Source organism: Strongylocentrotus purpuratus, unplaced genomic scaffold (assembly GCF_000002235.5).
Source record: "Strongylocentrotus purpuratus isolate Spur 01 unplaced genomic scaffold, Spur_5.0 spur5_scaffold_10, whole genome shotgun sequence".
In the NCBI taxonomy this organism is placed as follows: domain Eukaryota; kingdom Metazoa; phylum Echinodermata; class Echinoidea; order Camarodonta; family Strongylocentrotidae; genus Strongylocentrotus; species Strongylocentrotus purpuratus.
The window spans coordinates 28,061,283-28,084,505 of NW_022145595.1; the positions used below are offsets into that span (position 1 = coordinate 28,061,283).

Below are 23,223 nucleotides of genomic sequence, written 5' to 3' on the forward strand. Positions count from 1 at the left end.
CCCAGTTCAGACTGTTCCGAACTAAAACAAACATGTAGTAGTAGTATAGATATTCCTATGGTATAATAGTTGCAATGAGACACATATGAAGAATTAAATTTACAGAGAACCCAAGATCTATTAATTTCTTCTTTTTTGATTGGCTTGACCTCTATAATTCAAGGTGTGAACAGTGCCTCAGGGCCAGTTTCCCATCAAACTGTTTGTCATTGAGACTAATTTATAGCATGATTAGGCTAGCATTTATAACTAAGCAGACGCTTTGTGCAGCACCCCTCTCATAATATAAAGGATGGCTGCGTTTCCTCTCTACTCCTCTCACACTCAAGAATAATTAAGAGCCCCATTAATAAGGAAAAATTAATTAGTTTTTTTAGTGACCCTTATAGTTGCCTGCACATTTACAATGTGGTTCTTCTGGGGGTCAGTTTTACCTCTCTGACTGCAGTTTTAGTTGTTAATAAAAACCATGACCTTTTTCTTTGTAAATCACCATTTGAATTCTAATGGAAACGTTTTGGAATGCTTCTATTTTCACACCAACCAGACAGATTTGATAAGATAGAATTTTAACAGGGGTTCATTTTGTGTTGTTTTTCTTCATAAAAAAATAATTTCCTAGTATATTAGCCAATTTTAAGTTTTAAAATATAGTTTTGTTCTTGAATTTAATGTTCAAGAAGAAAAGTTGAGGATAAAATATACAATCTGGGTATTTAGAACCACCTTCAGCAATGTAAGGGTTAGGGTTAACCTGTTGAATCCTGAATTATCTCATTTCCATAGGCTTAACACAGGGACCAACCGGTTCCAGTAAGCAAAGGGTTATTGCTAAGAGTGCTTTTAATTTTGTAAAAATGAATCGGATTTCATTGTTAAGATTCCACGACAGGTGTCTTTACTCTCTCCCCAAGACACTACTCTCTCGACTCTTGAGATATATTGAGAAGCGGAAGAAGAACAAGAAGTTTAATATATTCTTGGCATGGTACCATGACGATACACTTTTATTTTGTCTGTCTAATTAGCAATGACATGTCTCATTACCTAGATGTGTACAATCAATTTCTTGAAGAGAAGTTGTAAATTAGAGCAAGTAGTAATGGTAAGGATGCGTTGTCTGCGGTAAACTCATTAAATCATCTCACCAAGATTATTCCAGTCGACTGTGATCATATTGTTAAGGATGGTATTTAGGGCAAATACCGGTACATCAGAGTTTGACATCCCTGATGTTTAAACAGGTTTTTGAATATTTTATCATGTTTTCATTTCATTTTTTCATTTTATTGTAATTAATAAACTCTTATAATTCATCACAGGTATGTTAGGGTTTCTGTAGTTAGTAGCGGGCAAGAGGGGAAATGGGATCATTTTTTTATTAAAAAAAAAAACCCCAAACAACTAATATGTTTTCATTGTTGTATGTTCTCAATTATGTGAATATAAATTCTCTTGTAAATCAGCTTACCAGTATACAAAATAATGACCACAACACATGTAATCAATTGATATAATACGGTTTAAAAGAAAAATTGGAACTCATGAAACCTCAACATTTAGATTCATAGGATTCTATGAATGTCTGGTTTGCTAAAAGGATATACAAAAAATCTTTCACATGTGTGTTTTAATTAGTAAATTGATTTTGCTAATTGATTGTAATAAGGGTAGGAAGTGTTTAACAAGTCATATGAATCAAAATGTCTTGATGAGCATTACCTCCTGTGTCATTCCATAAGCTGTGATAGACGCTAATTCTCTTGATAGACGCGAGGCCTATATTGTCATGAGTAATATTAGAAGTTTAGCCATTTTTAATCACATTCACCTTGGTAGGCTTACGGTGGGATATATTGGTAGACAAGAATACCAGACGTGTCACTCTATCCAACCAACACCGACAGTATATATGTAAAATAACCATACATGTGAAAATTTTAAGTTTTAAGGATTAAAAAACAAATTTTGATGTAAGCCATCTTTTGTTTCTTTTTAAAAAATAATTTCAATGAGCAGTGTGCAGATTCACTTATTATGTTGTTGAATTTAAAATACTTTACATGTATTAAGCTTAAACCTTAAAGTAATATACAAGAGGAAAAATAGAATGACTGGTATGGTGTATTTAAAGCTGTATAATACAAAACAATGGATGAAATAAATCAATATAAATATTTCACATCAAAATATATGAAATAAATGAACCAAACAGAATCGATGCAGTACCCTTGGATTAGATACCGGTAAGTATCATCAAGTTCATCCTTCTAAAAAGTTTGAATTGAATTGAATAGAAAGACGTTTTGTTGTTGTAATTATGTTGTAACAATATTGTAATGTTGTACTCAAAATTCGCCTAGACATGATCTTGCTGTAAATTATCTGCCATTAAGGCAACAGTATAGACAGTGAGACATGCACGGGAAGAATGTGCAATACACCGTGCATGAAAGGATAGAGTAGGCTCTATTTTATCATTGAAATGGGTTGGGTTTCTTTTAGGTGGTCTATGTGACTAATGCATGCCATCTGTTGGATGAGTGAAGTGGCTTTATAACATGCAAAAGATGATTCCATCATGTGACTGTAGACTACACCAACTATGTATGGTGTGAATTTAGCTACGTCCATTGATCTATCGCCTTCCAGACCTAGATGGCCTGTGCAGTAGAGTATTCAGTCAGTAGTCAGCAGTGAAGAATGTTGTACTAGCTGAATATAGACATGAACACTTAAAAGTCAAACAAGGCTTGATTTTTGCAAAATATTGATAGAAATGATATTTTAAGAGCTCTTGTTTCATTTATGATAGATCTTTTAAAAAGTAGTATTGTGGGCAAAGTCATCTTAGTACTCATCAATGATGATGATAATGGTTGTTTTAATTAACTGCTATTAAAGAAAGCAAACATGCTTGTGAGTAAGCAACCAGAGGACCAACAGCTTTAAGTCCTCTCAGAGGGACTTGGTAATAAGGATTAATGTCCTACCATAGGGCAAGAGTGCATCAACTTAGTTTTGAACCCAGGACCTCCCAATTAAGAGACCACTGCTATACCACTGAGCCATTACGCCCTACTCATCTTATCTACTTATGTTATGCACTTGTCTATGACTGACAATGAACGTTTGTTCTTTCATACAATGCATTCACATCTAATGAAGATGCTTTGATATTTGATACCTGCTCTGTAGGGATAAGTGATCAGTTTGAACGTTGACATTGATGCTGATTTTCATTCTACATGGCTGCTAAATAGTCCATTTCATACACACTAAAAAGAAGATCATATCAAAAGAGGAGAACCAAGGAATATTCCATTGGGTACTTCCATGGCCTTGGAAAATTTAAGGGTTCATTGTTTTTGATTAATTTCATGCTCCCTGACAATTACAGCATTCTTTTGAGTGAACTTTGATGCCAGAGTGCATACCACATTCATAATCCAGTGGTGTACCACAGTAAGCCGCTTCATGAGCACAGTTGTTCATTTTAACCACATTCACGTCAGACCACTCTCATAAACGCCAATCCCGCAAAGAGCTCTCATATTTAGCAAATAACAGTAATGTGGATGAAGGAAAGCTTGTAATAAGTATGCAACCACAGGATACTTTCATGTGTGTTCATTTAAAATCGTCCATGTTTCTTTCATGGAAGTTAACAAAATTGACTCATGTTTAGCCTGGGTGTAGTCTTTCAATCCACTTTTCACCTTTCATTCACCTTTGAAATATCATCATATCTCGTGGCTTTAGATTGAGATGAAGGATAATGTCGAACAGTCAATCTGGATCATACTCATTCAAATACATCCCCTTCCTTCTAAATTGACAATGAGAATAACTGCTTTCAAATATGTATGAAAATCATTCATTTATGAACTGCATAAACTAAATGTAAATATTAAGAAAGTGAAATATTCTTGAATGAATAAACTGCTGATAATTAACAAAAAAACTAAGAATAAATGGAACAAACAAAACAGCAACTTAGAGTAATATACAAAAGCAAGTTAAGAATGGACCACAGTTCATGTGATGTTAGATAATAGATGCCAATCAGCAATTGCACATTTCAATGACATCAACACAATTAACTCATTTTAGTCTTGGTGTTGTCACTTGTCATACATTTCACCCTCAACTGACCTATGATGTAGTGTCGTATCTCATGGCTTTATATAGATTGAGGTGGAGGTTTAACATCAAATAGACCATCTGAGATCATACTTATATAATACATCTTCTTCCTTCTAAATAGCTAACTTGAGAATAATTGAGATAAAAATATGTGTGTATGAAATAACATATTGATGAAGAAGCATTACAGTAATTGTAGGTAATATTAGACAAAGTAAAAGGCAAAATTATTCTCAAATGAATGAAGTACTGACAATACCAAAAAACAACAAGAGATGAACATAAACTAGTCAATGTCTATAGATGAAAGTAAGTTTGTAGTATTAAAGGGAAAGTCCACCCCCAAAATAAGTTTGTTTCGATAGAGGCAGAATAATAAGAAAATCAGGTGAGTGAAAGTTTGAGCAAATTCTGAATGAAAATAAGAAAGTTATGAATTATTGAAGTTGTGATCAATCAAATACAAATTGGCAACTCTGTGACTTATTATACGAGCTCTCCTTCATTTGCTTTGTGCATAATATTCCATAAAATCATGTTTTCTTCGTTATTGATGACGGAATATATATTTGTTCCTTGCAGGGGGAGTATAGAAACATATTTGCAATTATTATATTTAGGGTGCATGTATGGTTGAAATTTTTCTTGAGGGAAAATGAAAATTTTAGATTTTTTTAGTACTGAGCAAATGGAAGTTGATGAGCTCGCATGATACGTCATAGAGTTGCCAATTTGTGTTTGATTGATCACAACTTCAAAAATCCTAACTTCCTTATTTTTAATCGGAATTTGCTCAAACTTTCACTGACTTGTTTCTCTCATTTTTCTACTCCTATTAAAACTAACTTAATTTCAGGGTGGACTTCCCCTTTAACGAAGGGTGCACCAGTGTCTATGACAGTATAGCCATATTTTGTTTACTAATTTGTATGTTTTTTTTTACATGTATATTGAAAGACCCAAATAAATAATTCAAACAAAATAAAGATAATTAGAATGGTGATGATGATGATGATGATGATGATGATGATGTCCATGATGATGATGATGACGATGATGATGTCTATGATGATGATGGTAATGATAATTATAGTAATAAGTAAGCGGCCACAGAACTTTACTACCTACCAGGTCATTTTACATTCCAACAAAATTGACTCATGGTCGTCTGGGTGTGAGAGTACGTACAATCCACCTTTCACTCAATATCTGAATATAGTATCCTGGCTTTAGATTGAGGTGGAGCATGAAGGGTTTCACGTCAAACAACGAAGGATTGCATGATGCTTTGTTTCAGTGAAAAGGTTATCAGCTGTCTAATCCTACAGATGACACCTACCGTTCAAGAATGGTTGAGAAACCCCCTCTAGACATTAAAGGCCCAATCTAACCATCTAAAATGATAGGATACACACAAAGTTAGAAATAGAAAGTTAGAAATAGAAAACAAAACTAAACAAGAACTCTCACTAAATTCCATTTTGGAGAATGTGATATTTTAAAGAATTACTTCATACTTTACATTTTCTTTCTAGTTTTTGTTTTTCCAACCAAAAGAAAAAGTCAACTGTGAATGAGAAGGATTATTGTTTTACTTGATGCTTTCTGACATTGTACCATTTCCAACATTAAACAGAAGCTGAATACTACAATTCAACCATGAAACCAAAAAAAATAATTAAATAAGAGTATTTCATGCTCCCCCAAATTTTGCATCTGTATAAATGCTTGAAACAACTGCTGCATAGGAAGTGTTTGCTCCTGGGGTATTAGAAAGATAACCTTGCATAGAACAGTTCTGAGTAGGTCTGTTGAGTAGGCCCTATAAAGGATGTTGTTGTAACTTCCAGAATGTTATAGAGGCCTCAAGAATCCTAGGGATATATTGTGGAGGCCCGTTGAATCCAGTATTCCTGTACCCTTGAAGAGCCCAGATTAGTAAGAGATTACTAATCTCAAAGTAATAGCTACTGTATCTTGTACATTGCTCATTATAAGTATCATCGGTTTATAAATCAACTTCTTTCTTGGCTAATGATTTTTCTAATGACAAGCAAATGAGGGTACTTCAAAATTGAGTCAGAGCATGAAATATGACCTTAGGTGTTTTTATTATATCGGAAAAGGAAAGAGACAAAGACATACAAAGGAAAGCAGAGCTTACCTGCTGAATCTACATGACATGGTTTTATGATCTTCTTGAATGGTTACTATGTATGTTATATGAAAGCCATCTTGTCCTGTTTTAGAAGAAATGTTGTCATGGTTTTTGCTTTTTGATGAAAGATGGGAATAAAGATTTGTGATATGAGGTCTGAATGCCGTTGAACCAGGGTTATGTCCTGTGGATGTTGTCAAGGAATTGACAGCTTAAGTACAGACAGGATTTAGAATGAAGTGTAGAGTGTACATCAAATAGGCCCTCAGTTTATTTTTCATGTTTTTCTGTGGTTCATGAAGATAGTTGGACAATATTTAGACCTGAAGCGAGTCAAGTGACCATAGTGATTGGTAAAGTCATTTAAATTTGTGGAGACGTATGTCATCAATTTTATATCTGGATTCCCTTGTACTTCGCAAATCATGAAATTATCAATGCACTGTAGTAAACGTATTGAATTATTTCCTGCCAGAAATCAAAATCTTTGTTTATTCTCCAAAATCAAATAATCAAAATCAAATAAAAGTTGTTCTGAGAATTAAAAATTTCCATAAATTGATATGTCTCCAACTTGGACAAGGATCAGGACAAATTTTTAAGTATATTTTTGAAATAAGAATGGTTATGTTGTTTAAATTTTATTTTAAGTTATTAATCATATCTTTTTTGTATTCTCCTATTGACAGGTTCTACCACACCCCCTCAGAGACTAATCGCTCCTCCTGAAGTCATCATCATCCGACCCCAACCTCCATCATCATCATCTTCTCCATCACCAACGGTAACCAACAAAGATGAAGTTACGGTAGAAATTACCAACCTAGCAACCATCACTGCCATCACTACCTCAATCTTCACCACCTCACCATCATCCAGTGAAACACCGAGGAGCAACCCTTCATCACCAACCACCCCCACACCAACCGAGCTTCCATCCACCGATACGATTACCACGGAAACAGCCAACGATTCATCCAGAGCAATGACTTTCTTGTTGTACCCTATCCGGAGCACCTTGACCCCGCCCACGGTCAAACAGGAATCCACCTTCACCCCTACCAAGAATCCTAGATCCAAAGGAGGGCATCTTGGAGGCGGTGGTGGTGAGGCTGGGGTCACGCCCAAGAGACCCTCTGGTCACTTTGCAGTCTGTCCTCTCACCCACAAGTATTACTGTCTCAATGGAGGCAAGTGTACCTTCCTCAAGGCGGTGGAAACACCATCATGCGAGTAAGTTCTTCATTTAAATGTATTTTTTTATTCACTTTCTTTACAATGTTGTCTGTGGCAACCATTTGTCAATTCTTATTCCTTTTATTGTGTATTCATTATTGTGCACTGATATTCATTTTTCTTTAAAGAAAGCAGTACATGCAATATTCACATATAGAGAACAAATACTGTCTTTGACAATATTATTGGGTAAAATGTCAAAATCTGCACCTAGAATGTAGATCTGATATGCTATGACGTGACTTTGCTGATCCCCTATTTATAAGCCTGAAACTCTTTTCATGAAAGGAAAATGCCTTATGTTTTGAAATATTGAGGATATAGGTACATACCATTACCAAAGAAAACAAAACACAAGCAATCCAAGATAAAAACAAAACAAAGCACAAACAAAACAACAAACAAAAGAACCCTCAAATTTTTAAGATGCATTAGGAATCCATGGATCTGTTTTCATGAGGTAATGAATTTCTTCATCTTCCTGATGTGCCCCACCAACCTTCAAAGTAGCACAAGATCAGGGGCGCTGAGTCAAGACGGTCATTGTAATTGAGTCTTCTCATTCCAGACCAGTCTGTCTACACTAATAATTCTCAGCTCATTATACTCATTTACTAATCATGCTCTGTGTATTGAGATACAGACTGGGGGGGAGAATGACCTCCTTTTCTCATGGTATACCTGAAAGTGTCACATACAATAATGGTTACTAGAAAGGATATACCATTCTTGTTTTGTTTTTTAATAGCTGTAAGTACTAAACTAGTATAGAGCTGTCTTCAGAAAACATTTTAAAATATATTTCATTTTAGGGATATATCGTTCCAATGTCATACCAATCTTAAAGGATGGACACAAAGTTTTCAACTGCTATGGTCTTTTTTATTCATGAGAAGTTGTAAGATTTTAATTCTAATAATTTAATATAACCTTGTTTTTTATATGGTCGCTTAAAACAAATTTAATAACACAATTGAATGGAATAAAAGAAACATATGACATTTCACAAATAAGCAACAATCTAGATGTACTGTACATGTATATCTATACATGTATACCAGGGGCTTTATTTCTAAATAGCCTAAATGGCAATCACTTTGGCATTCGATCAGCCAGATTTGGAGCCAATTCAAACCAGATGATGCTATAGATGTATTCTCAATAGAATACCCTCTCCTCAATGTAATTACACTCCTACAACACAGCCTGTGGCTCCTATTTAAAGAATGATAATGGTAATAGACTAGATGATATAATTGAAATCAAATCAATGAAGAGGTTTCAACATAATTGAATTTCACACATAACCTCCCCTCAAGGAAGTAAGAATTAAACAATATCCTCAGGCGATTCATGGTATGCATGCCTTGCTTTAACCCTTACAGACCCACAAAGATAGCACTGAACCACAAAGTCTCTTGGTTACAGTTCAAAAGACGGTTCTGTGCGTGATTGCTCCTGAAATAGACCAGTTTAATATTATATTCAAATGTTATGCATAATTTCTAAACAAAGCTTGTCCAAGGCTTACCTGACATAGCAACAAATAATAAATGCAGACTGGATTCCAAGTATTGAAGTTCATTCTAATAACAGATTAATGGGTATACCTCATCACAAGGTCCCCAGGAAAGGAACATCCATACATTTGAAGATGTTAGTAAACAAGTCTATTCACCCAAAATAGCCTCCATGACAATAATATCTGCTTGGCATCATATGAGTAAAGCAGTGCTTGTCACTAACAGGCACTCGGAACATGTGGGCACCCCAAATCTCAGTCTGGGCCTAACATTTTGAAGACTTTCACAATTTCAATCTAGACCCCTAACTAAATAAGTTAGTGAGAGCCTGCATAAGGTCAAGGGACATTACAGACAAGTCCTTAAAAACAGTCCTTATTAACAAGTAGAAATTGGGTGTTTTTCATCATGATATAGGTAGTCAATGGGTTAAATGGATCCTATGGTTCAAATCTTGTCCCAGTGGGTTCACAACCCTGGGGAGATTAATCTCCTATTCATTCCCAGAGGCATGTACATGTGAGCTCTTTATTTCTACCAATGAAGATGTGTCTTTACTTGCGTGTCTCGCTCGAGGAAATTGAATTTATTCCAAGATACGGTGATTCCCAACATCCAAACCAGGCTGATGATCTGACATATAAACCCTACTACCTTCCTCCTCCCTTCCTGATCACTTGTGACCTTCTCATTTTACATATCATATATTGAGAGCGAGAAAGACATTAAAGCAGAACTGTACTACTTGTATCTACTTGCGCCCTCTATATAGCAAACAATGCCCATCGGTACCTGTTGGTCCTCCATGACCCCCTTTTTCTTATGTTAATTGAGAGATGATTTGATGAGATAACTATCTGTCAGTGACCACGCAGAGAGGTCTAATCCCTCCTGGCCAAACTAGTGCAGATAGGCTTTAAGTTAAATCTTTTTTACACAAATTAAATGCCCTTTTAGCTCTAAACATATCATCTGTTGGGTACAAGAAGGGCATTAATTCATGAACTTGAACACAGAGTTAACGCCCTTCTGACTCCGAACAGACAATATGATGTCTTGTGTTTACATTGCAATGGTATATATCTCTACCTGTCCTTTTATTCTATAAAATAAGAACCCTCTCCCCCCTCTTTTTCTTTCATGAAGAGGTTCAATGTATATAAAAAGTATCAGTTAAGTCTAGTCAAGTCATAGGATATTAGATTAATATTGTTTGTTCCTCCTACCGTACTCTTATGCCAGGAATTCTGAAGCTTTCCTTTGATGACAAAAGTTGATGACATCTGAAATATTTCCAAGTTATTCAGGAAGTCAGCTAAAAAGAGAATTCATAAACAATGAAGCAATTCATTTTTAGTTTGTTAGTAAGGTCTGCCAATGTTTAAAAATCTAGAATTCATGAACTGTTTTTAATAGAAATATCATATGTCTTTAAAACACTTCCAGGACTGTGTAGATCAATACAAAATATCAAACTTGGAAAGGTGTTGCTTTTTAGTGGATGGTGATTAACAAATCAAGGACTATAACATTGACCCTGTGGCAGATTACCTTTGTGTAAATGTATCACATCAAGGGCCATGCATTCTTGAAACCATTGAAATCATTGTCTAATATTGAAGATATCCTGATGACCTTGTGTGTCTCCTCTCATTATCTTCCTGACATCTTACACATGGAAAGCACTTGCCGAATCGTGCAAGACAGTTTAAGGAAATAATTCATTTGGCAAATAGCTTTGAATCAATTGTCTTTAAACACATTGTTAGATGTCTTACAAGTTTTTGTCCTCCTTCCTCTTGCAGCAATAGCTCCAAAGTCAATTTACTAATGCCTCAATATATTAAAGGGCAAGTCCACTCCAACAATAACTTATATTCAATAGAAGCAGAAAAGTCAGACAAACCAATTTCCAATTGTTCCATAGTTTTTCATACTTTTTCAAAAATTCATAACTTCTTTATTAGTTATCAGATTTTACTTCATTTTTTTTGCTCTGTTTCTCATATTTTTCTGCATCTATTAAAAGCAAATTATTTTTGGAGTGGACTTAGCCTTTAATCCTGTAACTAACTTATTAACCAACTGCACCTCAAGCTTTCTTCTTATATCTTTGACCAAAAAAAAGTGGAACAAAATTTTACCTGAACCAAACGTTGGATGACCTCCTTGTTTTGTTCTAATTTGTCATTGTTTTGTTTTTCTTCAGATGTCAAACTGGATTTGCTGGTCAGCGTTGTGAGTTTGCAGAAAAGCATATAACAAAAGGAGTTAATATGCAAAAAGTTACGGCAGTTTCAGCAGGAGTCTTAGCGCCTCTTTTTTTAGTACTGGTCATATCAACACTCCTTTGTTATTGGAAACGGTAAGGAAATATCTTAGAGCTTTGTTGAAAGAAGAGATCTATTTGCATTTATCTTTGAAGAATGATTTTTATCAGACAAATTATTAGCGGGAAGCTATAGGCATCACTGAAGAAATTAATCAAATTATTGTAATCAAATAGTATTGTTATTAAAGACTAACATAATTGTAAACTTTTTTGTTTATATGCTATTCATATCATCTATCTATCTATCTATCAGATGTTTGAAAGAATCATTCATTTATTTTCAAATGTATCAATCAATCAATCAATCAATCAATATGTCTATCAATCAATCAATATGTCTATCAATCAATCAATCAATCAATCAATATGTCTATCTATCAATTAATCAATCAATCAATATGTCTATCTATCAATCAATCAATATGTCTATCTATCAATCAATCAATCAATATGTCTATCTATCAATCAATCATTCAATCAATATGTCTATCTATCAATCAATCAATCAATCATTATGTCTATCTATCAATCAATCAATCAATATGTCTATCAATCAATCAATCAATCAATATGTCTATCTATCAATCAATCAATCAATCATTATGTCTATCTATCAATCAATCAATCAATCAATATGTCTATCTATCAATTAATCAATCAATCAATATGTATATCAATCAATCAATCAATATGTCTATCTATCAATCAATCAATCAATATGTCTATCTATCAATCAATCAATCAATCAATATGTCTATCTATCAATCAATCAATCAATATGTCTATCTATCAATCAATCAATCAATCAATATGTCTATCTATCAATCAATCAATCAATCGATCAATATGTCTATCTATCAATCAATCAATATGTCTATCTATCAATCAATCAATCAATCAATCTATCTATCTATCTATATGTCTGTCTATCTATCTTTTATATATTTATCTATCTATGTATCTATTTATCTTATCAGTCAGTAAATCATTTAATCTATATATTTACATGTATCTGTATAATTATATTTTGTTCTGTCTATCTAAACATGTATCTGTTCACTATCTTTTTATTCATCGTTCTATCCTCTAGAGCGAGATCAAAAGCCAGGAGTCAAGCATACAACATTGACTTTGTGATGAGTGCACCGCCGCCAAGAGGCAACGGATCACTCCCTAAGAAGACCAATATGAACGCAACTCTGGAGAGACTAGACAAGAACCATGGTCCTCTCATACCTACTATGTCACAGGTAAAACACGTTTACACATTTTTCTTGTAATACTACCGAATGAGAAATGGGTGCAATGTAGGTTGTAACAGATCTGGGGGGCGTTTCACAAAACTTGTCATCCGTGTCAAATGACAGTTTTTGTTATAAGCTACTGAAATCCTTGCTTCTGATTGGTTATCAACAGATTTGTCACTGATTTTTGTCATTTGTCATTGAAAAAAGGCTTTGTGAAACGGGCCCCAGACCTATTCACATACCCCTATGTTGACTGTATAATATAAGACCAATATGAATACAACCCTGGATAGACAATGAAGTACTATCTCTCTCTTTCTCTCTCCATTTCACTCACTCCCTCCTCCCCCTCTCTCTCTCTCTCTGTCTCTCTTTGTATGTCTCTCTCTCTCTCTCTCTCTCCCTCCCCCTCTCTCTCTATCTCTGTATCTTTACATATCTCTATCACTTTGTCTGTTTTTTGTGTGCTCTTCCTCTTTCCTTCCCATCCAGTCTCCCCTCTCTTCCTCCCCTCTCTCTTTATCTTTGCCCATCTTTTTCTCTTTCTGATACTTTTTCTTTTAACTGCATCCATCTTTCTCTCTTTCTGTGTCTCTCTTTCTCTCTTTCTGTGTCTCTCTTTCTCTCACTTAGTTGCCGATCCATTCATATATTTCCTCCATATCCATCCATGTGATATGGATGACAGCTTGTTAGAGCAGAAGAGATCCCATCTGGAGCTATTAATTAATTATATCCCTATTCCCTCTCCACATCATATCTAGCAGGTGTTAATTGAGTGGTTAACCAGTAAGTCATTAGGGGTTTAGCTGCTATATGTGCATCGTAATCTTTCCTAAAGCAGCAGTCTGGCATGGAAAGAGAAAAAGGTTCATATAATCAAATAATCACCATCAAGGCAGGCTAGATATAATCATTGTCCTGTGAAACCAGGTATACAAGTTACAAATGATCTCTGTGTTGGGCTTGAACATGTGTGAAATAGAGGGAACATTATTTTTCAGATCCAAAAGTCCATTATTGTTCAGTGGTAGATCAGTACACCTAGAGGTCCTGGTTTTGAAACCAAACCCTTTTGCCCTTTGGTTAGGCGTTACTCCTCATTACCAAGTCCATTGGAGAAGAATTTTAAAATGTTAGTCTCTTGGTTGTTCACTCACATGCAATTTGGGTAAAACAATCATCATGATCATCATTTTTATGGATAAAGCATTACACTTTTACATAATCAAGTAGGTGTTACTAGGGCAAGACAGATGAAACTGAGAAATATAATTTTTTGAAATGCTCTCCCTCACCTCTGTCTCACCAACAGTTTTGACTTTCGTTTGAATCCTTAGCCTCTCTTTCTGTTTTCCATTTTCTGTCACTTCAAATAGAATAGCTACCATAATCCCTGCCTGTTACCTCTGCTTCCAAGTCTTTCTGCCTGCACATCTTCCATACCATTTGTTATCCATTTTCCCCCTCTAAATTCTGTAAATCAATTGTGCTTGTGAAGGCATACAGGTACATGATTCTTTGCACCTCATTTATACCTAACACTCCTCTTTCTTGGAGTCTATACCTTCCTTCCCTACGCCCTTTCTATCAGTCACGATAATCGTCCCAATATTCCTCTTTTTTTTATCTCCCCACTAGATTGTTTTCCTTCTCTCCTTTCTAAGGAAAATCCCTCCCTCTCAACACCTGCTAATAATGCTCTAATTAAATATTAAATAGCTCCATCACTCAACCCTACCCAGAAGCTGCTACTAGAGTAAAAGAGTCATGTCATTCCAGACTCTTTAGCTGCTAAATCTTACGGGTAATTCCATCCTTCTACAGTACTTGTCTTCACATTATATAGATTTCAAATGAGGAGAATGTGGTTTCAATTCTATATGAGTCTGAAAAACAAGTGGTTAACATTTGTTTACTATGAATTACTGCACTGTATGGTAGAATCTGAAAATAGTTTTATTTGTTTGCTGTAGAAATGAGTAGAATGAAATAATTATGTCATTTTGAGCCTGAAAAGGAAAGGTGATTCCACTGAAACTAGGTCAATTTGATTATTTCGACAAGTATTCATCAAATACTTGTCAAACTCTGATCGCTGTTGTCATCTCTCTCTCTCTCTCTCTCTCTCTCTCTCTTTAAATCTACATGAATCCAATGACCGGGGTAATAGTATATTTGTATAGCGCTAAGAGACATTGTATTTAGCGCTATATAAAAGCGGAAAAATAAGCGCTATACAAAAGCGAAATATTATTATTATCTTCCGTCTTAGCAGATTATGAAATTTCAGATTTTTAGAGTGAAATTTGCAGTTTTCATAGTATATAGCACAAAAGTGTGCGTCTAAAATGCACTTTTTCCCCTTGTTGAACAGTACGGATCTATTAATATCACTTGTTTGGATGATACACAGTTAGTAAGAGCACAGGTGAGGAGGAGATAAGATCTAGGGTGTGGTTATGTTCTACGGGAGGGAAAGGGGAATACCTTCAAACTATTGAACTGGGTCACAGTGAGTGTGATAGGAGCTTAGGTGTTTGTCTGCAATGATTAAGTGGACTTGACCATTGACAGATAGAGACAATGACCGTTCACTTTTTGGTCTGTTGATGACTGGCCAATGACCAGCGTATGGCTAGTCCAGCTGTGATGTACAGTCAAGTCTATTTTAGGAAAGTGATGAACATGGACTATGCCAATAATTATCATGCAAAGTCTTTCTCACACCATCTGCCTGATAATGGTACATGTATGAAATTTATAAATGTATATCACAAAAGGGTGAGATATAAACAAGGAGGCGCGATTGCTCAGTGGTAGAGCAGTGCGGGTCTCGTATTACAGAGAGGTCCCTGGTTTAAAACCAAGTCAGTGCTCTTGTACCCTTTGGTAAGGCATAATTAATCCTCATTAGCAAGTCCCACTGAGAAGACTTACAGCTGTTGGTCCCCTAGTTGCTTACTTACAAGCATACACATGATTTCTTACCATTCAGGTGACACAACCATCAATCAAAATAGATTTGCTGTTAAGATGAGTGACAACATGACATTGAAATCTTCATGAATCAACATTTTTACAAACTTATCTCCCCCCCCCCTTTTTTTTTGTCACATGCAGGATGTATATGATTTCTGGAATACTCTCTCAGTGACATAGGTATTGATTGTTTTAGAGTATCGTAATGACAACAAAACTTACCTCAGGGGAGTGCTTCACAAAACTTGTCATCAGTGACAAATGACAGTTTTTGTTATAAGCTACTGAAATCCTTGCTTCTGATTGGTTATCAGCAGATTTGTCACTGGTTTTTGTCATTTGTCATTGAAAAAAAGCTTTGTGAAACAGGCCCCTGATCTCTAGAAAGCTTGAGGACCAGCTAATGATAGGAAAAACAATTCAGATTTTTACAAGGTCTTTGTGACAGTAGAGGAGCCCCATAAGACCTTGTCTGTTTAGCATTTGGAATCAAGGTCATTCTTTAAAGCTTATGATACTATCACTTACATTTGTTAGCAGACTTCACTGTCATCCCCAAATGATAATGAAATCAATGAACCATTTTAAAACAATGCTTTGTCTTATTTGTATCTTTACAGGGTTCCACACAGTCAGAGCCACCCACCAGATCACCACCCAAGCCACCAACCAGTCCACTCCAGAACTGTTACTCCGACCCTTCCAACCTGATCCTTCCCGGTGCTACCCTCCAGGCCATACCCAACACACACCACTACTACAAGGTACCCCGGAGCGGTGCGCCTGCTCCTAAACCCAAACCAAGCCTCAAACCCAATAACCTTCAGCTCTCCGTTGAGAATGCCCTACAGGCGCAGACCAAATCGAGCATCGGGCGCAACAAGTTTCAGTCCGTGGAGAAGAACAAGTCAAAGACACTCGATACGGCGTACCTGACACCGAAGGAGATCATGTCTGAGGAACCAGAGACTCAGAGAGTATCAGCTTACATTGATGTCAATGACTCGAGGAGCTTCCTCCCCGCTAAGACGTTTCTAAGCATCAAGAACAAGCTCAGCAGGAGGATTGAGAACGTTTATGTGAACATGCCCAAAACGTCGACGGGAAACAACGTCAAATGATGTCAGACGAATGACCCTGAGGCTAGTCTGATCATCTTTGAGACACTATTTCCTGCAGTGTGAAAAAAGAGATATACCGAGCAATGAAATGGAACTGTGAGAAAAGGCATGTTCGTGTGATAGACAAACCAAATGTGTTCCGACTCGTTGAGTTGACGTTTGAACATATCTAGAGCTATTGGACAGATTGAACACTGAATATGAACAATGTGAAAGATGAAATACTTGAGGTTGATCGTATGTGCAGGAGAAAGTCAAATATCTCTTTGTACAAATAGAGAGACAGAGAGAAGAACAGCTTGGAGCTGGGAAGTGCTAGATATGCCACTATATCATTACATAATAATTGAGATAGTTGGCATTGCTAATCACTGGTTCATATGAACTTATAAGTAAAATTAATCCATTTTTATATAGGTGTAAGAAAACACTTTCCCTTCTAATATCCTTGTCCTACAAATCTCTCTCACATCAAATTAGGATCCATGGTCAAATGAGAGTGTCTGTAAATTGGAATACATGTATCTTTTTTAAATTTGTTTCTTCTCCTTAGTACAGTGTACTTCATGATCAGAAAATTTGAGGTCAAGTGCTCACCGTGATGACATATTGACTATGTTGTTCACCAATGAATGAGGTATTGTTTGTGATTGCTCTTTCTGGTGCTAATGGTTAGAATTTAAATATGATATACATGAACATGCAGCAGACAGTCTTTGAAGTATGTAATTTACTGAGACAGCTAGATTATGCTGTGAGACAGGGATGCCAGTTAGAATTGATCAGAGGGCCTGAAAATCACCTAGAATGAGCTATTTTGTACACAAAAAAGCCTTAACTATGGCCTGAAAATAACTCACCAGGGCCTGAATTCAGGCTTTTGCCTGAAAACTGACATCCCTGTTTGAGAGCTAGGCATTGGCAATATCTGAATCATGCTGTTCCTTCTTCTTCTTCTTCTTCTGGTAATCTTCAAAGGGCTATGCAGCCTATCATGAAGATGAGTTAAAGATTATAAGTGGTGTGAGGAAGACAACTTTGTTTTATTGGGATAACGACATTGGATGCCTCAGGAGTAGTCTCTGGAAGTTTTCTGGACTGTCAGATCAGTGTGCACTACATTTGCTTCATACCTTCTGGTTGGTCAGGATAACTGCAACGGCATCCTGCACTGTCTTAAATTTTGTTAGAGTTTGTGAAGGTAGTACAGTCAAACCTGCTTTAGTGACCACCTGTCTATAAAGACCACATGTTTTGTTTCCCTTGAAAATTGTTTTTCATTGAAACATGTACTAAAGGAACCTGTCTACAAAGACCACCTGTCTTCAAAGACCACTTCTTGTGTTTCCCTTGGGTGGTCGCTATAGACAGGTTTGACTTTATTTAGATCTGGCATACATGTACATGTACAATGCGGTTTCTATTTCAGGAAGTCTTTTGTAATTTTACTTCACTGAAACCAGGTGGACCACATACGTTGGTTAGGTCTTGCGCAAGGTTCAGTTGAAATGATATCAATGTATGATTATAACCTCCAAATTCACAGGGTATTGAAATTCAGTGCTGAAGTATATTCTTTGTTAATAGAGAGTTCGTTACATTATTTAACCAATACATGTAGTAATACTAGGTGTCAGACCACTTGAAACCACAATGGATACCGGTATGTAAAGTACGGTATCAATCTTTATTTGATGATATGGTATAAAGACTTGTACATTCACACGCATTTACACTACTAACATGCAATATGACAAATTATATGTGTTTAACCGTCATCATAAGACCTTTGTTAAATACTTATCAAATATGTGGCTTGACTGATATTGTGAAATACTCAAATATTGTCATTGTCCCATTGGTTAATGAGAATATATAATGCCCTATGATCTTTATCATCTGGCTGAATTTCGTAGTTTGTTTCAAAATTATTTTAAAATGATACATACATGCAAGTTTCTAATGATATTGATAAAATAATGTTTGTATGTGGCCCAGTTCAACTCAGAATGGGTTGTTGAAGTGCTGATAAGGACATTTAGCTAATAGAAATATATTTTTAATTTTCATCTTAATATAATTAAGATCAATTTGGCCTTATAATTCATAGGTCACTTTGGATACCATTGTCATGGCAGAATGTGTACACAAATTTGAACATTTAAAGATTAATACTGTTACTATTCTTATTTAAACCTAAAATTATCTAAAAATACAAGCACTTGTATCATATGGTCTGTGTTCTAAAGGCTTTTTTGACATCTAATCTGTACAAGATATGTAAATAGTTTGTATATTTCTTTTGACGGTGTGACTGCGGTGCTTCCTGTACTGTGTACCCTAAGAACACTCATTGTATATTATAATGTCAGAATGTGTATATGGAAACTTTAGATGACCTATTTATCATCATTTTCTATCTTCTGGTTGTTTGCTGCTATGCCAGAAAGAGAGAGCAAAGAACAGAGCTTAATCTTTCCTTTACACAAAGGCAAATAAAATGGCTTCATTTTGAGTCTGTTATTTAAAGCCCCACTGCACTAGTTTGGCCAGGAGGGAATAGACCTCCCTGCATGGTCACTGGGACGTGTGGTTATCTCATCAAATCAGCTCTCAATTAACATAAGAAAAGGGGGATCATGGTGGACCAACAGGCACCGATTAGGCATTGTTTACTATATAGAGGGCGCAAGTAGCTACAAGGAGTGCAGTGGGGCTTTAAAAGAAAGTTTTTTCTTCTTGAGGGTACAGTTGCTTGATAAATGTTCATGAAGCTTCAATATCAAGAAGCTGTCTGTACAGAGCCAAAAGGGGAATTAACTCCTATAACTTATGCATGGAGTAAATGCCCTTCTTGCTGTCGATCAATAGATGCTACTTTCTTTATAACTGTTTGTTGCCCGTCACAGTATTGATCGGAACTTCTTAAACAAATTATATTCATAGGTCTCTATATTATCAATTTATCATAGCTTCACTGATATGCTCTGTAGAATATATTACTACCAGATTTGAATATACATACATGTATATATAAATATATGATTTCCCAAATCACATAATCTTTATCAGTTACTCCATCAAATTTTATTAGATGGATATTATATTATACCGTAAATGCCTAACAAACTACCGAAATATATCCTGTACTCCAAATGATTATACCAACCGACAGTATCATTATTTTTCCATTAATCAATATAACTCGGCTCTGCATAGATTGTGTATATTTTAATTGAAGTGTGATCTTGTTTTCGCATTATGCTTCTTTGTTTGGCAAACTAATAAAATATGTATCTACTTCATATTCATTGTGTGAAATTTGTATTTTCTTCAGCCAATTTCTCATGCTATCCCCCTCTCTTTTTCTCTCACCCCCCCCCCCCCCTTGTCCCTCTCTCTTACCCTTTCTCTCATATTAAAAAAAAAAAATATTTTGTATTATTTTCTCTCATATCAAATACATATTGTACAAATCATTCACACACACATACACACAAACACTCTCATTTTTCTCAATCTCCCTAACACACTTTTATTATTGTCCTTTATAATTCTTTCCTCAAATACAATTTCGTCCCCCCCCCCCCTCTCCCTATCTCTCTGTATAATACAAACTTTAAAACAATGCAGTATTCATGCAAGCGTAATGACAATATTAACTTCAGTGCTATAAATCTGGGTCAATATTCATAAAACCTTCCTACATGTAAATATAAGCTACTTGCATACAAATTCCTGCTTGTGAGATTTGGTTGACCACCAGCTTAGGAAGGTTTGATGAAAATGGGCTCAGATATTTTGTAATTGGTGACTCTCTTGTAACATTGGCCACATCATCAAACACTCAGTTCTCTTACAAATTGATTTGTCATAAGAACAAATAGTAAACATACCATGTAGATCACTGAATGTGGGGTACTATAACATATAGTTTTATTGAAGATAAAATAACTTGGGTAAAGCAAGCAGATCTGAATAAGCACACTTAAGGTAATAAGTACATTTCAATTATTTTCTGAAAGAACATGGGTAATTCGAAGGCACAGTCAAGTTCTGTTTTCAAAGCTCACTGAAATTTCCAATTTATCAAAAGATTCATGCCAGTCTTGTACGACAAGGTGAATGTTAAACAACAGTCCAAAGAAGACGACTATTCATTGACGAAGTTTCAGCCGGTGTCGGCCATTTTGTTTTTCAACTTCAGCCTTATATATCAAGTTCAAAATGAATTACAGCCAGATAAATAGTACTTTTCAGCTTGAAATATTTCAAATTTTTCTTTGTTCCAACATTATGTTTTTCAGATAGCCTTCTTAATATCATTGATCAGGTAAGCTTTTTAACAGGTTTTTTTATGTAAGGCATTGGTTCCTCAAATAGGTACTAATATGAATAGTAATCCGACACAGTACATGACTATGACAGTCAGTAGATTCCAAATGTGACCTTTGTTACATTGAATACAGACCAACACGATTCAAGGTGATGAATACTTTGCATAACATTTCACTTTTCATACAAGTTTGATACTTCAATATAAGGACGGCTTTATCACAATCATTTTCGATTATTACCTATGTACTTTAGGAACTTTTCAATACAAAATCAGGACGGGTTTCACATTTCAAGGTGTTTTTTTGCATCATTAATCTATACTTCCATAGCCTCTCTTGATTAAACTCTGCACATGCCGAGCGATGCTCTCATGAAGTGGACCAAATGGACAGATTGTTGAAAAAGGCAATGTTTTTGCAAGGCAAGTTTTTGAAACAAATACTCGGCTTACAATTCAATTCAATCAACTTTCAAATCAAGGCATCTTAAATTGGGGGACGGATAAACAAATTATGATCAGAATTCAAATTTCCATATGGGGAAAATAAATGCCTTTTAAGCTGAATATGAATACATAAATTAAAAAGAATACCAAATTTCAGGAATACACAAAAAATGGGAATATCAAGGGATAAAATTCATATTGTTTGATTTTTTTGTCTTATATTTATAAGTACCAGACTAAACATCTAGATCATTTTAGAATGTTAAAGCTAGTATTTTGATCAGAGGAATTAAATACAATCTATTTACATTTGCTTTTGTTTTTGCTCAGCTCAATTTTTGATCCAGCCTATATACTCTCTATATAGCCAAGGAACAAGCATATACCATACATGTATATATACTATGAAAACCAACTACACAATTGTGCACATAACACATAAAAGCTCTTCATTAAACATTAGATGAAGATTGTTAAAATCAGGTGCCAGCTAAAAAAACAAATTCAAGCCATTTAAAAATATTACATCAATGTTATTAAAAACATTTAAGTGATCTCAATTTCTCATAAAATCCTGAAAAGCACTAATTTCCATTTTATCTTAAATTTCATTTTTGATTACTAACTCAAACAGCATTGACTCTCCTTTAAGTGAGATAACACAAATCTAAAATTCCTTTTGTTTTCTTAACATTTTTGCTCAAATTTTCTTCTGTCCAATTCAATTTGTCCAATTATCCAAAATAAATATTGACCCGGTTTTGGTGAATTTTGGCAAGTTTACACATACTATGCACTGCAAAATATATACAGGCAGATACATACTAAATATACATTCAAATCCTTAATGACTAGTGCACATTAGTAAACAATTTTACTTGGTCTACTTATCAAACCTTCAAAACATTTTCATACAAATTATTTCCAATGAATAAAAAATCAAACATATGACATGCTTTCTTTTGTTCTTATTTATGCTGTCCAAGGCGTTTGTTCTGTGGCTCCTTTTCACTGTTCAATGAAGACTTTCTACTCATCTTTGAACAATAATATACATGGACAGTATATTTTTTAAACCAAATTAAAACCAGACATTGTGTGTTACGAAGGTTTGATCTTTTAACAACAGTAATAATAATAATAACAATATTGCTCTACAAGTATTTACAACAGATATGTACCACATAGTATACTTCACAAAGCTCAGAATTGTTGAATGAAAATATGTCCACATTAAAGGGAAAAAAATGGTAATCAAATACTCTTTTCACTTTCAGACTGCATTTCTCTAAATATATGTTTATAATGATAGAAAAAGAAAGATGCTTCATACAAGAAAGGCACAAGAAGATTAGGAAGAAATAGGAAGATGATTCACAGAATTCAGGAAGGAAATATATCTCAACATTATTTTATGTTGATTATAATTATAAACAAAAAAGATATCATAATACGAAATGAGAAAATATTTCAGAAGAAGAAATTGAAAATTGAAATATCACAATTGATTTATATACAGGGTATATAGATATGTTGATTGGAAGGAATGTATATACTCAGATTAAAAGAGATTGAATTTTGAATCTGTACATGTACAATGTATGTATGTATACACAAGATCAAATATGATAAAAGCATGTGATAAAACTAACAAGAGAGAAGAAAAAAAAGTTAAATTACAGAAATTACAAGAGT

General features: G+C 34.9%; 1 protein-coding gene across 1 annotated transcript in view; it reads left to right on the top strand.

Annotated features, from left to right (window-relative positions):
* Nucleotides 1-18,006, top strand: part of LOC100888447 — a 92,599-nt gene extending 74,593 nt beyond the window's left edge. Inside the window, exons 15-18 of the mRNA XM_030979221.1 lie at nt 6,994-7,537; nt 11,273-11,428; nt 12,486-12,645; nt 16,245-18,006. Coding sequence (XP_030835081.1) covers nt 6,994-7,537; nt 11,273-11,428; nt 12,486-12,645; nt 16,245-16,745 — 1,361 coding nt within the window. The 3' untranslated portion in view covers nt 16,746-18,006. The remainder of the gene's footprint in view (nt 1-6,993; nt 7,538-11,272; nt 11,429-12,485; nt 12,646-16,244) is intronic.
* The last annotated feature ends 5,217 nt before the right edge of the window (nt 18,007-23,223 follow it).